The 17188-nt window shown below is 40.3% G+C and overlaps 1 protein-coding gene across 5 annotated transcripts in view; it reads left to right on the top strand.

The window, feature by feature from the left end:
- The window catches only part of SORCS1 (sortilin related VPS10 domain containing receptor 1), a 518222-nt gene that overhangs the window by 380636 nt on the left and 120398 nt on the right, over positions 1–17188 (top strand). For all 5 annotated transcript variants that reach the window (XM_043597466.1, XM_043597465.1, XM_043597464.1 and 2 more), the window contains exons 7-8: positions 11164–11282; positions 13844–13933. In XM_043597466.1, the coding sequence (XP_043453401.1) occupies positions 11164–11282; positions 13844–13933 (209 nt within the window). The remainder of the gene's footprint in view (positions 1–11163; positions 11283–13843; positions 13934–17188) is intronic.

Raw genomic sequence — 17188 nt, 5'->3', positions numbered from 1 at the left:
CACTGGGCTCTAGAATCTGGATGTCTTACGGTTTACACTGTGACAACGTTGCTATTATTCCTTGCCTTACCTCTCTACCTTGGGAGGCAACCTCAATTACAATCAATCACAGGAATTATTACTGGAAAATTTTGAATGTATTTATTGGATGTGGCATTTGTTATTGGCCCTTGCATCTAACTCCGTACAAATTGACAGGTGCTCACCCCAGGTATAAAGATTTTGCTGTTTAAATATCTCGTGTGTGTGTGTGTGTGTGTGTGTGTGTGTGAGAGAGAGAGAGAGAGAGAGAGAGAGAGAGAGAGAGACAGAGCCAGAAAGCCAGAGAGAGAGAGAGAGAGAATGTGCTTTCACACATGCATTATATGCACCCAGTGCACTAAAATAACAAAAGTTAAACCTATATTCTACTGATTCACCTAATATAGATGCATTTGTGAATGTAATGCATGGGGTTAGAAAATGTTAACTAAAGCATTGGATTGAAAGGTTTGTGAAAAGCCATATCCTATTTTATTTTGGTTCTGTGTACAAAACAAAGCTCAGAGACTGACCCATCTGTTGACTTAATAAATGTCCTTATCTGTATAAGCATGTCTTCTTTTTTTATTCTACATTTACTTACTTACTTACTTATTTATTTATTTATTTATTTATTTATTTATTTTTATTATATGAAATTTATTGTCAAATTAGTTTCCATACAACACCCAGTGCTCATCCCAAAAGATGCCCTCTTCAATGCCCATCACCTCCCCTCCCCTCCCTCCCACCCCCCATCAACCCTCAGTTGGTTCTCAGTTTTTAAGAGTCTCTTATGCTTTGGCTCTCTCTCCCACTCTAACCTCTTTTTTTCTTTTTTTTCCTTCCCCTCCCCCATGGGTTTCTGTTAAGTTTCTCAGGATCCACATAAGAGTGAAAACATATGGTATCTGTCTTTCTCTGTATGGCTTATTTCACTTAACATAACACTCTCCAGTTCCATCCACGTTAAGCGTGTCTTCTTAAAGAAGGGCTTTAAGGGCCTGCAGAATCCTGGAGGGTCAGCAGAGGCCTGTGGGGCTAATGGGGGCATGTGAGAACCTGTCCAACTCCCTGTAATTGTATGCCGTGTGTTTGTCTATGTGATTTTGGAAGAAAACAGAACTGTTACCAGAACTCTTCACACAGCAATTATGCAGGGATGCATAGTTCTATTTTCATACACATCTGCAAACATGACCTTGGAAGAAAACCTGTAATACCAAGTTTAAACTTTATTGCTCCTCCCTTTCACTTCTGAAATGAACAGCCTCGCCAGTGACATGAGTATTTCTGTACTGGTGGTGATCCGTGCTGCCATGGACAGGGGACAGGGGACAATTACTGGGCTCGTTGTCTATTTGCATGAGTAAGTAACCTTGTAACAACTTGCATAAAGACTAATCTCTTTCACTGGGGAAAAACAACCTTGGCCCTTCAACCAACTGTGAAAATGCCCAAAAACTCTTGCTGAAATGAACCACAGACCAGCATTTTACAAGGTGAAATAAAAATCAAAGGAGCCTCACAATTTTATATAACCACCATACCACAAATTCTGGTCGTTGGTGAGAACTGGACATCCCCTTTCCATTTCCTATTCTCCAGCGCTCCAATTGATTTCCATATTGAATAGCATGCCTAGCAGTGTCTGGAGAGAGGAAGCATGGCCGCAATGCTCTGGGGTCGTGATGGAGACCTCGGTTCTCATCAGTCCTCAGGATGTTATCTGCGGGGCGCTTTCAGTTCTTCCTATAAAAATAGATGACTTTTATAACAACAAAAGTAGCAGCCATGACAATAAAAAAAAAAAAAAGGATAAGCCACACTCAGGTGCATCAAGTGAAAAGTAAAACCCACTTCCTGACCTCCCTTCCCATTCCCCAGAGGTGGTAATTTTTTTTTAATATTTATCCTGCATTTTTTCAGAAATCGTTTGGGCCCATACCGATGAATACGTATGCGCATACACATACATACACACTCAGAAATGTTCACATCGTAAAACCGTTATGCCAAATTCACTGTTGGTGAATACCATAGCCAGTTAAATTTTTCCACATCGGCACATATAAATGTAGTCACTTCATGACCGATCACTACAAAAAACCCTACCGTGCAGGCAGCTGTAAGCTAGTTTGCCGTTCTCTCACTGACAGACGTGTAGGTATTTGGCCCTTTCAAGCGGTGCCAATACATACATCCACATGCACACACGTTACTTACTTGGTTAGTAAGCACTCACCCTTGTGCAGGCAGCAAGCACTGCTGAAAAGAGAAATTTAATAACTGCAAGCAGATCCCTGGGTCTGCAAGTATATACATTTAGCATTTCAGCAGACCTTGTTACGTTGTCCCCTGAGGTGCTTGTGTCGTGTACACTCACTCACTATGAGGATGCCTGCCTGTGTTTGTAAGCCCTCAGTAGTCCAGGGCATTATCAGAGATCTTTCAATAATAACCCATCTGATGAGCAAAGAGCCATGCCCTGTTGTCTTAATTTGCATCGATTTAATTATGAACGAGATCAAGATTATTTATTCATTCATTTATTTATTGGCTATTTGTATTTCCTCATCAAGGAACCTTCAAAAGATACCACATCTCTTTAACGTTCTAGGGAAGAGTCACACTTTGGCGTGTGTATATAAATCTAAAAAAGGATCAAAAATAAATAAATAAATAAATAAATAAATAAATAAATAAATAAATAAATCTAAAAAAGGATCAGCCTCACCACCCTCCCTCCAGCTAAGGTCCCAACGCTAGCACACCAACTGGCATTATTAGATGCCATGTTTTATAATCTTCATTTACCTTCTTTTCCTGTCCCCAAAGCAGGCGTTAGGCATTAGGCTGCATGGCGGCACCTTGCCGTTGGCTTTTTTTCCTGGCTGTTTCGTTCTGATCCCATTGTTCGTACTGCAAAAGCCACTTCATTTCAACTACTTGTGATTTCAGCTCGGCCTCTCTGAGTTAGTAGCCTTAAAGACAGCCCTGAAAACTAACCAGAAAAGTGTGAAACGTGATAACACAGGCTTCCCCACACAGCAGTGAACACCTGACAGTGACACACAGCCACAGGCTCAGCTGGGCAGCTTTCAAAGTGTGCTCTTTGTACCAGCTATGTGTTACTTCCCCTGTGTCCAGTATGCCCAGCCTCAGTGGGAAGGTCTGTGCCCTGACTTCCCATCCTCAGGAGGAGAGGACAGAGGTACACAAGAGAAACCTATCATCCCCAGGCTTTAACTCTACAACAGAGGTCTGGGTTTCTACTGGGTGTTTAGGATCCCCCAGGACACAGCAGCACTAGTCCATATAATGTGTGACAATTTCCAGCCATCTGGAAAATTCCTAATGCTTCTGACTCCTGCTTTAAAAAAAAAAGTGTTCTAAAGATCTTGGCACTGACTCCTACATTCCCTTCCTTTGTCCTCTATGTTCTCGAGCAACAATGGTGCTGGTGTCATGGATTATATTCCTATCATTGGCCAGGCACTAAGGCACTTCCTGCTAATCTTTCGCTGCACCCTTACATCAATTCTCGGAAACAGGCTCTGTTGTTATCTTTCTCATTTTAACATTGAGGAAAACAAGGCTTTCAAGGATTAAATGTTTTCACCATTGCCTCAGGGCTAGAATATGAAGCCAGGTTTGCTTCACCTCAGACATACTATTCTTTCATTCAGCAGATATCATTGGACCTGAATGCTGTGCCAGGTGCTGTCCCAGACGCAAAGGAGAGATGGAAGGGAACGTTGCAAAGGCCTCACTCTTCTCGACTTTACCTTGTAGTTAGGGGAGATGTCATATTTGAGTGAATAGTGAAATAGTCTCTATCCCCAAAAATCTGCTGGCCAGGTGGGCATAACAGGTCCACAGTTCTGTGTGATGCAAAGTAAAATAAATGCTGTCACAGGACAATTTCTGGCACAAAGTAGACCATCTGTGGAGAGGTATAAATTTGGGTGACCCTCACCTGTGGGCTCCCAGCACCTGATCCTTCCTGGGATGCACTCACCATACCGCATTATAGTTGGCAAGTTATTTTTTTTTAATTTCTATTAAATTATTAAGTCTCTATGTTCTTTCTCGTGGCCCTATTTCCTAGTCCTGTACTTTGCAAAAAAAAAAAGGTATGATCTCAGAACTTTTCCTGGAGTAGTCATGACCTCCTGAGGACAACATTTAGAAAGTTATAATGGACCCAAATCAAGAGATTTCATAGAAGAAAGCAATGCCACAATCTTGTTATGCCAAGGGAGAACATTTAATCTAAGTTTATAATTTTAATGGAAATTTTTTGAACTCTGCATAGTATTTTCAGGGGCCATGGCTAGTCTCATTTTTGCAGATGCCAATTTCTGACTGGTACATGCCACAGAGGGCTCTAGAACCCTGATGATACTGAAGGTTATATGAGCACAAGCATGTGGGCTCGACGTGTGTGTGTGTGTGTGTGTGTGTGTGTGTGTGTGTGTGTTAGGTGGAAACATTTAAGATGAAAGTTCTCAAACAAATAATGGAACAATATAAAGGACAAAAGAAAGATTTATATGCAGATGCATGGGCTTTAAAAACTTCCCTGTTTTAAGGTTGAAAATTAATGGAGTTTAGGGTGAGTTTTAAAGTGCTCATGACTGACTGCCTACAGAGTTTATGGTTTTGTCTAAAATGAAACTTTTGTAATATTAAGGTATACAAAAGGATTTGGTGCTAAATATTTTTTGAATAATAGAATCACTGGTAGAGTTCTAGAGATCTGTGATGTTTTTCTTGCTGTGTCATTTACTAGCATGTGAGCTTAGACAAATCTCGTCTCTAAGTCTGGAGTTCTTCATCTGTAAAAAGTACCTCTTTCTGGATTTTTTTTTACAAAGTTTAAAAAAGAAAAAGCATGCGATCCACTTAGCATGGTTCCTGACCCAGAGAAGAGGTCACTGTGGTAATTCTGGAGGTTAATGCTGCTGCTGCTGCTATCATTGGAGAGATTCTGGGAAAGCAGAGGTCAGCCTGAGCCTCAGGCAAAACCCCACAGAAGAAAGCCCAGCAAGTATTTGGGCAGGGTAACAGGCAAGGAAAAGGAAATTCAAACCCGAGTAACTGTCTGAATGGACACAGGTGTCAGCCAGGAATGAACGTGCTGTTTAGAAATAGCAGAAGTCCTGAAAATGTAGACTTAACCAGCAACGTCACAGAGCTTCGCTTCTTCAGGCAGGGGTGGGAGGAGACAGGTTTCAATGGGTAAAGTATAGTGAAGACCTGTCAGATCTTAAAGTAATAGTCTGATTCTTAATGTCCTTTTTTAGTTCTAAAGTTCTCTCTTTTTTTTTCTTTTTAATGTTTATTTTTGAGAGAATGAGACAGAGTGGAGCAGGAGAGGAGCAGAGAGAGAGGGAGACACGGAATCTGAAGCAGGCTCCAGGCTCTGAGCTGTCAGCACAGAGCCCGATGGGGGGGACTCGAACCCACAAACCGTGAGATCATGACCTGAGCTGAAGTTGGATGCTTAACCAACTGAGCCACTCAGGCGCCCTATAGTTCTAAAGTTCTAATAATCTTCATTACAAAGAGAAAAAGTCTGAAACCTGGCTTGGTAAGTGACCTTCTCAGTCATGCAGCATGTTGGAGATAGAGCTAGGACCTAGAACATCATTCCCAACAGGAGGAAGCATTTGCAAAGCAATATGGCTGCAGGCTGGCAGGCCCTGTGTGCTGGGAACCCAGCCAACTCTCATGTCCTCTTCATACCCATGGTTATTTTCCATTTCTGCCCACTGCCCACTGACTCACACAAATACCTATTAATTATACAAGGAGAATACTTTTCATGGTGCTTTGAAAAATACTTTAAAAAATCTTTAATTGAAACCAAACATCAAATATGAAGAAATATGTGTCAGGTAGAGATGTCTGGAGTACTTTACAGTTGAGACACAATGGATGGTACTGGTGATTCAAGAGAGAGGACTTCAGTAGCAATCACTGCTCCTGTTATTGGAGCACGGTCTAGCCCAGCCCTAGACTGAACACGTTTCATGACTGAAGTCTTTGGGCATCACAACCACTGGCAAGATGGCTCCCATCTTTTCCATTTTACAGATCAGTGTGCAGAGAGGTGAAGTGGTTGCTTACGTTTACAAAGCTAGCAGGCCTTGAACCTGCATTTAAAGCCCTGTTCCTCTGCTCAAAGCCTGGCCTTCGAAAGGCAGCCTTTGTCTACATCACAGATTCTGCAGGGGTGGGAATTGCATTATGCCAAGCGGTAGCTGTTATACAGAGTGAGGATGCCTGAGAAGAGCAGCACAGGGCCCTAATTACCTATGGCAAGGAAAACATCTGTGTGGGAAAAGTAATGAAATTAATTCTAAAGTCTAGCAGTTGCATGCATTAATTGACGTTAATTAATGCCAAATTACAAGATACTTCCTATGGAATCGCATCATACACTCACTAGAATTGAATATGGAAAGAGTTCATCATACTTAATGCTATTACAGTAAGCCCCAAGGGGAATAAGAGTGATTGGTCCCTCATTATGAAGTGCAGCCAATTTCTCTCTGTTTCCATTAGGAGGAGAAAGAGAACAAACCAGGAGCCCTTTACCAGGGGCAGGCAGCTCAAAATTGTTCATTTCCCCTTCAGCTTGCAAATTTCACTTTGAGCCTCTCTAAGCAAACAGTGGTTTCAAAGCCTCTTCCTGGGACTTTGCTTGTGTCGCCCAATGGAACCTTTGGTATTTCTTAACCCAAAGATGGGCTCATTACACATATTGTTCGTGGTGCTCTGCCTCAGTATGTGTCATGGGGAGTGGGAGAAGCAGAGGAATTAGAGAAGCTTCTCTGATTTTTGTGGGACAGATCTCACACGCCCCTTCCACCTCCTGGCTGAGACATGCTTTCCAGGGCTTTGCACACAGTTGTCTCCTTCTCTCATATCACTACCTGTATACTATTGTTGACATCTCATGTATATCTTTTATTCATTTTTCCAGTGTAAGCATACATATGTAGATATCTATATATACAACTTGCAGAAAATCGGGTTGATATGCACATATTTTGGTAACCTACTTATTTTGGGATAGTTTTAGGTAAACAGAAAAGTTACCAAGATAGTACAGCTTTACCTAGCTCTCCCCGATGTTAACTTCTTAAATAACCAAGGCCTGTTTTTTAAAACTAAGAAATTAAAACATTGATACAAATTATTAATTAGAAACCTATTTTTATTATATGAAATGCATTAACCACTTCCGTAAATCTTCATATACTCTTTAGAATCAGGATTTTAATAACAAACTATGCATGTTCTGAGGTTTTAAAAAGTTATTCCTCTATGTTTGACCATTTTTCTATTTAGTTTTGTTATAAACAACACTGATGAAAATTGAAGTACCTAAATCTTTGCATAGATCATTACTTAGTCCCTTGGTTAGAATTCTCAGAAATAAATGTGAGGTCAAAGAGAGTATTTTCAAGGATCTTGATCCTATTGCCAAATTACTCCACACAAAATATAAATTTACTTGTCTTTCTTTTTGTATCTGGGTGTATGCATTGCTACTTAGATCAAAGACAAAATATAATTAACAGAAGTTGGCCCCAAAATTACCAGCATTCTTCACACAATACAGAGTAGTGGAAATAAACCAGCTTTGGAGCCAACCAAGTTTGAAACCCATAATGCTATTTCTGTAAAACATTACGTATTTGAGCTTCATTCTCTTTATCTAAAAAAATAGTCGATATATTATACTTTGTAGTATTATCAAGATTAAATGTATGAAATAAATGTGAACCTGGCACATTGGTATTCAACAATTGTTAGTTTCCCTGCTCTTTTATTTTCTTCCCAAATCCCTCAGCTTCATAGTTTCTCAATAGCTGAGTTATAAATATGAGTAGTGTATCTTTATATTTTCCGTCTTATACTTGTTCAGGAACCTTTGAAGAGGAGGTTCAAGTCTTAAGAAAGCTTTAAACTCTGAGACCCCATACAAAGAAAATAAGCACTGTGTATTTATCAAAAGTTCTCATCAGGTGACAGTCCAAGAAATTCTGATTGGAAGTTGTATTTGTAATTTGAAGGCCAAGACCTCCTAATCAGGAATCTTTGATTTAGTTTGGTTAATCATTGTTTTTGTTCATTATCTCACATAAGAAGTGCAGAAAAAGAGCAGCTGTAAGTTCAGTATAATCAGTAACTCAGTGTCATCAGGAAATAGGTCCTTTTCATCTCTTTGCATACTCATTAGGTAAGCTTAACTGTAAGCTTACTGGCTCCTCTATGTAAAAAGAAGGCTAGAGCAGTTCTCAGCATCACATTATTCTAGAGAGGCAGAACAGGGTCTTCTGCTGTATTTCCTGGTCTCTCCCCTGCAGCCCCTTACAAGACTGCCCTCTCTTCTCATTTACTAGAACTCAGTTTTAATGCTCTTTCCTGAACCAACCAATGGCAAGAGGAGTCAGAAGACCTTTTGCGGGCATAGACCCAAGAGGATTAATCCTTGCATATGGGCACTTCTCAGTCATGCAGGAGGAAGGATAAGTCAACCGATCCAGTATTGGCTTTTCCATCAAAGAGGCCGGGAGGAATGGGTATCGGGCAGGTCACCAGAAGAAACATAGCTGATACAGAAACATAACTAGAGTACTCAAATTCAGTTTAACTAGCCTTTAAAAGGCCCCCAAACTGATCCAATTATTGTGAAAGGTAGCAAAAGAGAAAATAGGAATGTTATCATTATTGATAACAGCTTGTATCTGCACACATTTGAGTTTTAAAACATTCAGCATATATGCTATTATAGTTAATTCTTAGAGCCAAAATTCAAGAGAGTTGACATTGGCATTCACATTTAATGGATGAGGGTGGCAAGGCTCAGGAGATTGAAATTTCTTTTGAACTATGTAGCTAGTAAGTGACCAAATAAGAACTCAAGCCCCGGTCTCATAGTTACCAGTGTCCATTGCTGTGACCCCAAGCTACCTTTGGAAAAATAAAAGTCGTTTAAAAGATGTGGAAGAATCTGGTGGAGTGTGAAACTGTGAGGTGAAGATTTTGTGTGCTATGGTGGGAAAGGGGGCGATTCTGGGAAGGACTGACTCCCAGAAATTGTCTTCAAGGAGAAAGACCTTGAGTTATGCCCTAAGATGGAATGATAAAGAATGTTTGAAGAAGGTGGTAACTAGGAGTGAGTAGATGGCTCTTCTTTAGTTCATCTACAGAGATGGTTTCACTACAACCAGATGGCTTAAAGTACTTCAGAGCCATCCCATCCCCACAGACGGCAGAGGCATGAGGGAATATTGTGAATAAAGTTCATCTCCAGTATCATAAGAGCTTATCCACAATTACATGTCCTTGGTCAGATGGAGCAAATATGCATGCCGCCCCCTTGTGGTCCTCCTTGTAGAATACAGATTTTACCCAATTTCCATAGGTAAAGATGGTCCTGGAAATGTCCTTGAGAGAAGTCATTAGTGAATCCTTGCATCCAATGCTATACTATTGCCTACCCCCATTTAAATGTAAATCTTCATCTCCTTATTTTGTTTTAATTTGGAATAGTGGATTTCTTTATACATCCCTGATATCCTAAAATCAAACATCCATTTATTAAGCATCAAGAAAAAAAAAAAAAGGTAAAATGACTTTCTTCTTCATTGAAAAAGATATATTACAATAAAAAGGCACATTCTAGTAAATATTTACTCATTGGCCAATATGTCCCTGGAACAGTATTAGAACCTGAGGGTACATCAGTGAACAACAAGAAAAAGGAGTCACTATCTTCGAGTAGCTTATATTCTAATAGAGACAGACAGAAATGAATTCCATGGGGGGGGGGGGGAATTAACAAAATGGTGTGTGATCCAGAGTAATCATGGAAGACCCTCAGAAATAATAGTAGACTGAAATCTAGAACTTTCTTTGTGAACAACCAGGGGAAAAGCATTTTAGGCAGAGGGAATACAAGCGAAAAGTCTTGTAAGTAGTAGAAAGTTTAGCCAAACTTCTGCATATAAAGGAAGCCAGATTAGAAGACTCACAGAGAGAAGAAGAGATTAACATGTGGGGACATTGGAGTGGTGGGTGGTAGAAGATTTGAATTTATTTTAAATGCAAGGAGGCAAAAGGAGTTTTAAGTATGAAATGACATCTGATTTGTAGAGCAGAATAGCTGTGGTTGAAAAACCAAGGCAGCCACCCTGTTACATTGCACTTCCAGCCATAGATAGCAAATGTATAGAAGAGTTAATTTAACTGATAGGTTTACCATCTGCTGTCAGGTCTCAGGTAAGATTCAGGGTCTTGGTTTTCTCATCTGTAGAATTATTGACCCAAGGAGCAATTGACCCAAGAGCAAATTATTGGACCCAAGGAAACTCCTCTCTATTCTATTTCACTTAAAATTATTAGAAGAAAGGCCTTTGTCTTGACATGGAATTTTACTGCTTATAACAATGTTTATAACTTCTTGCATGAGATGGCTGGTAAATGCATGTTATATCCATGTTTCCCTGCTTGTTGGTCAAAGGTCAGAGTGTGGAGGAAGAGCCTACAAATGCAAAAAAATAATTAGGAAATCGTAAATATTATTGCCAGTTTTTAAAAATATTTTCATTTAGGTTTGGGAGAGGAAAATTAATTAATTAGGATTTAGTATTAATTAGTTAGTATTAATTAATTAGTATAATTAATGAGGATTTAGTATCCAGGATGGCAAGGTTTGGTGGAGGTGAGGGGGCATGCTGGTGATGGTGTTGACAGAAAGTGAGTAAAATAATGGGGTGCCTGGATGGTTCAGTCGGTTGAGTGTCCGACTCCTGATTTCGGCTCAGGTCATGATCCCAGGGGGTGGGATCAAACCCTGTGTCAGGTTCTACGCTGAGCGTAGGCCTGCTTAAGATTGTCTCTCCCTCTGCCCCTCTCTGCCATTTGTGCTCTCTCAAAAAAAGAATGAGTAAAATAATAATGATAGCACTTTGAACGATAATAATGGTAAAAATAATGCAGCTAAAGAATGTGAGATTTGTTTCAAGAATTGGAGATAGCAAGGGAAAGAAAAAAGGTCGACTCTGAGTGTAATACTCAGTGTGTATACCTTCCCCCTACGTTTTTTTTTTTTTCTTTCAGATTCACAGTACCTAACTTGCCGAATGCAGAACTGCACAGAGGCCAACAGGAATAAACCCTTCCCAGGCTACATTGACCCAGACTCTTTGATTGTCCAGGATGATTATGTGTTTGTTCAGGTATGAAAGATCCACTTCTGTTGATTGTCTCAGACAGTTCTCTTCCCTGCTTCCGTCCCTAATGCAGCCTCCTTTGCCTGCTTACACTCCCTTGAGGGTAAAAAAAGGAAGAAAAATAAAATCATTATCTTCTTGACAAAAGGAACATTGCCAAGTGTCGAAGCTTCTATGCTCACGGAATATTAATTATCTCCTTTGAGCAGCGTCTGGAGGACCTTATCAACACGTGGTCACGGAGGCACCGCTTAGAGTATGAAGGTTGTCTCCAGAATGATGCGCACTTTTGTTCACCCTTCCTCTGCCTTCAGTGAGACTGAGTGGATATGTCACTCTCTTCCTATCAGAAGAGTCAGCCAATCAGCCTGTTCCTCAATACTTACCTTAAAAATAGAGAAACAGATGGCAACAGGAAGCTGCGGGGTGACTGGAGGTAGTGGGAGGCAGAGGCGAGGTGGAGAGTAATCAGCCATTATTGTCATGCTCTGACTATGATTAGGGTGAGAAGTGAAGATGTATGCAGTTGGGTTTTTCTTTCCTAAAGAGAGTGGGAAACCTTTTGAGGTAAAGTGGTTAGAAGAGACAGGGAGCAAGTATGCTTTGCTGCTTTTCAGCATTTCAGGAAAGTTTTAGGTTTGTTTGAACAGTGATTTACTTAGTTGTTAGGTAAGTTTAGACAGACTTCATTTATTGCTTCCCATGGTAAGAGTGACAAAGGTACAATTGCTGAATAGTTCTGTGTGTGTGTGTGTGTGTACATTGAATATATTGACATATATTTATTACATATATTCATTTTTACACACATTATATATATATACATACACACACACACACAATTTCACTATGATTGAGACACATTCTTAACACTAATATATTTATTTGGACAAGAAATCATAATTCAGAATATTCAATCCCATGTTTTAAGGAAGCAAATGTTCAAAATGCACAAAATCAACCTATGTACTCTTAAAATGTTTTGCAAATGATTATACATACACATACACTTCATTTCTTTGTTGGGGAAATGAATAATGAGTACTCTGATAACTTCAGCATCAAATTATCAAGTGACATTAAAATGGTTACACGTATTGGTTGTATCTATAATTCATTTCTCAATCACTGTTTCTGCAAGGAACCTTTTCTGTTTTCTAATAATGATTTGTAATCCACATATATGACTAACCAATGAGAATCAATTCTGCCTTTAAAATGTTATGTATTTTCTACCCATACCGCTGTGAACATGATCCTGTGAACACTGTGAACATAACCCATCCCTAGAATTAGGAGGTGATCTGGCCCAATCATGGTGGACAAGATAACTTGCCAGTCACTCTCGTACGTTTCTGATGGACCTTCACCCACAGCATTTGTTGACACAATCTGAGTATGCAAACTCCAACTGATGTTCCAGCTCCAGATATTTATATGGATTAAGAGTGACTCCACCAACTCATAGAAATACAGACTAGATGGTTCTTGCTACGGGTTGGGGGGTGGGGAGACGTTGGTCAAAGGGTACAAATTTCCAGCTATTAGATGAATAAGTTCTGAGGATCTAATGTATAGCATAGTAAGTATAATTACCAATATTGTATTATATACTCGACAGTTATGAAGACAGTATATTTTAAATGATTTCAGTACACACAAAATATCATAATTAAATGAGGGGATAGAGGTGTCAACTAACCTTATTATGATCATCATTTTGCAGTATATGCATTTATCAAATCATCACATTGTACACTTTAAAGTTACCTATCTTATATGTGAATATCTCAACCAAACTGGGAAAAAAAAAAAAAACAGTGGCTACAAAGGAGAGGGAGGCTGACAGTAGAGCCATTGCCACTCCACGAAACAGTGCTCGTGCTGGGGTGGAGACCGCACCCCTTCTTACCCTCCCTCGCACCCACAGGGTTCACTGGGCTGTATGTGCTGGACAGACTTGGAGGAGGTAGCTCAGAGTTCTCTTCTGGAAGATAGAGATCTATAATGATTTTGGGCTATGATCCTGGCCGGTTTTCCGTCTAATGTGTCAGCAGCGCGGCTGTATGTGAGACATACTCGCATTCATCTATGGTACAGCATCAAACGGAACTCAGCGCTCAGAGATAAGAGGCTCCAGCTCTGCCGCTGTTTCACCCGGGCTGTTTCTTTCTGATATGGCATGGGGACCTGTTTGCGTGGTCATAGTCTTGGGCTGGATAGCTGGGGACAGCTGATGGACGTTAAGCCAATATACCCTAAGGCTTCTCTCGTTAGAAACACAAAAGAGAAGAAAAATAAAAAGGAAATGAAAATGTTTCCTTGTTTCTGACCTACAGGGCAAATCCAAGAATTTTATGTTCACCCAGTGGGCTAGGTTGGGCCTCAGACCAGTTCACATACACTGTGTGAGTCGTTTTTGAATGGAGCTCTAGTTCTTCACACTTGTCCACCATAGTCATTCACACTGTTGGGTTGGCAGCTACCCCCTTCCATTCATGGCTGTTGTTTGAGGGCCTGGAAGTATTATAGGAGCTCTTCTTACAACTCTTGTGTTTATGATACAGCTGACATCAGGAGGACGGCCGCATTACTACGTGTCCTACCGAAGGAATGCGTTTGCCCAAATGAAGCTGCCCAAGTATGCTTTGCCCAAGGTATGAGCTGAATGGATTTCTTCATTTTAGTATTTTCTTCAATTCACATATTCTTGACCTCACCCCTTTCCCAAGAACCCTTTCAGTCTTTCGTATTCATTTATCTCTTCTCATCCCTCATGACTGCTTTTCACGTTCTCTCTCTCTTTCTCTCTCTCTCTCTCTCTCTGTCTCTCTCTCTGGAATTCTTGTTATAGGAGCATCTAAATAAATTGTCAACTGATTTGCTTTTACTTTTCAAGAAATATGTACTGGTATTCTAGCAAAACAGAAAACATGCTTTGGATATTATGTCAGTACAACGGGGGTGACACATTTCTATCCCATTCTACTGTGATTAATTTTTGAGAGGGGGTACATCTATACGGCATCCAACCTTTGCTTTCTCTCTCAATAGACTTACGATACTGGCTGTCTTTAGAGTTCTGAGGCACAGCTAAATTTTTTGGACTTTCCCAAAGACGTTACTCCTTTGGAAATAATGACAGACAGAAGTTAAAGACCCTCAACTGCTGACATTCCCTGGGCTCTTTCCAGAAACACTGAAGAACTGTGTTGATATGGAGCGCCACCTAGTGGAGGTCAAACTGACTTGGGCGCTCCAAGCTGTGGATTTGTGGCCTGAAGTAACTAATGCATTGTGCCTTGATCTTAGAGCAAGGGAGGTATGTATGACCGTAGGAAGGGGGAAGCGTAGGTTTAAATATAGTTGTAGCTCAGTTTTGAAACCTTTGGGTTGGGCAAAGAACGTAGAGAACTTTTTTCGACTGAGTTTTCATGACTCTTTGTCTTGTGTTTTTGTCCATGACTTTGTAGTATGTTATCGTGGCCCAACACCAGCTAGCTGCCAGGGAATCGTGTGACAGACACAGCACAAGGTCATTGCAGATCTCTTCTTCCAGGAAAGTAAATGGTAGCCAGTTGCTCTGGCTTCTCCAGGCAGAATTCTCCTTCTGGGCCATCATTTTGGCTCTAAGCCTAACAGGAGTAAGGTGGGCTGAGACATCAACACATTTGGGATAATAACACACATTAAATCTCCCTGTTGACTCCATGAACAATATCCATGTTAGTATTTACTAATATTTCCAGCAGCTAAGAAATTAATGACAGTGGTAATTGCCCAGAACTATTTCTGTGCTTGTATACATTTAACTGCTCCTTGGTCTTGATTCAGTTTAACGTGTTTTACAAAAGGACAAGCTACAACTTTGGAGTTGTGCCTTGGATGAGACATGGGGAGAGTCCATATGTAAAACTAAATCTGAGTGCTGTTAAAAGTACCTTGGATAATCTTTTGGGAAGGCCCAGGAGGGATATGATCATGCCTCCTCAGTAAGTCCAATGGAACCGTTTTGGGTTTTTTCCCCCTTCAAGTGCCAAAATGAATTGCTATTTCTTTGATTGATCAGCAAATGCAGTAGTTAGCTTGCAAGATTTACACCTTTAAAAACAAGAGTTAAAGTCAATGCAGGGAGATGCCCTTGCTCAAGAGGCATGTGGGAATTGAGACCAAATCAGGAGCAGCAGATGTGAGTCAATCATCTTGTTCTAGCTCCTGGGAATATACGCTTTGAGTGGAATAAGCCTGGGCCAAACCAAATGCTGTCTACAGCAGGACTGAGGCCAGCACTGAACTCCCCTGAGCTTCCAAACTAGGATCCTTTATACCTTTCTTCTCTTGAAATAATTGAATAGTTTACTATTATAAGATAGCAGATACCCCACAAATTTTGATATACTGGAGGGCCATCAAAAGAAAAAAAAAAAAAACATGGACCAAGGAGCCCCAGAAATGGTAGTTTAAAACCAAAGGAGCATCAGACCTGGCACTGGAGTGTTAGGAAAAACACGTACTTTGCATTGCTTCTTCATGGCCATCACATAGATTGCTGTTGACAGTTGCCCCCAGTGACATCTAGCCAGTTGTACTTTGAACCTGAATCTGCTGTCTGTCCCCTCCCCTTGCTATCCCAGATGAGCACGCTCCATTACTAGCTTGATGTGAGATAGGAGGGTAGAATGCAAGGATTAATTTAGCTTTTCCCTGGAAAAATAGGAGTCAGTACAGCAAATGAATGTATTATGTAGTCCAAGGAGATGTTTACTTAAGGCAATGAGATGCCTCATTACAACCCATTACACCTTCAAAGAGAAGCCCCAGCTTGGGTGGAGTGATTTGTGGGAAAGGCGCATGTATTTCGTGGCCTTCTATCAAAGCCAGGGCTGCCTTGGCTGGAAAGGAACAAAGCTTCATGCGCAACAAAGGAATCAAGACAAACCAGCACTTTGATGTCAAATTTTCTGTAATCATCCACTGCCTTTGTATCAGCTCTTGAAAGACTATGGTTACCCTGAACTGTGTTTAAAAAAATTAATAATAATAATAATAATAATAATAATAATAATAATATAATAGTAATGATGACCAGAGAGGGGGATGGGGAGACTTTAATGCTGCTGCTGCTGCTATTAAAAGCATGAAAGCCCTAGACCAGGAGACACAGTGAAGGTTTCCTTCCCTTAACTTACTTGGAGCTCATTCTGAGCCCCTCAAGTGAGATAAACGAGGCAATACATATGAAAGTGCTTCAAGCACTTTGGAGGACAGATACTCTATAAAAGCAAGGTAATATTATTATCAGTATAGATCTCGTTGTCTGTGTGGTGGGAGATCGATGGCACCCAGGGCATGGGCGGTGCAGAGACTGTTTGATTCACAGAAGGAGGCCTGGATTCCAGACCTACATAGGTCACGAACTTGCTGTGGAACCATGGACTGGCTTATCAATTTCTTTCTCTGTTTTTTGTTTGTTTGTTGTTTTGGGGTTTTTGTTTTGTTTTGTTTTTACATTTTTAAAATAAAATAAATGTTACTCTGAATCAAATATCCTTAGAGATACCTCATGAAAATTTGGCTCTATGATCAAATGAGTTTAAGAAGAAACCTAAATTTCATTCTATGTTCTTTGCCTTGAGAGTAATGGTAGGTCACTGGTGTCGAAGTTTCTAGGATGTCCTTTGAGCAAGAAAACTATATAATTCATCACTGATCAAACATTCCCAAAGAGATCCACTTAAAAAAAATTAATTCTATTAAAAGTCCAACATTGCTGGTGTGCTATGGAACAGACTTGGGAAAACACTCTCGTAGAAGATCTAAAAGGCTACTTCTTGTTCTAAAAGTTTGTGTCTCAGTAAAAGCATTCAATATAAAGTGCCATTCTGGTAGAAAAAGCATATTTACCTGATAGA

This window comes from Prionailurus bengalensis, chromosome D2 (assembly GCF_016509475.1).
Source record: "Prionailurus bengalensis isolate Pbe53 chromosome D2, Fcat_Pben_1.1_paternal_pri, whole genome shotgun sequence".
NCBI classification, from domain to species: Eukaryota; Metazoa; Chordata; class Mammalia; order Carnivora; family Felidae; genus Prionailurus; species Prionailurus bengalensis.
This window is presented reverse-complemented; position numbering and strand designations above follow the sequence as displayed.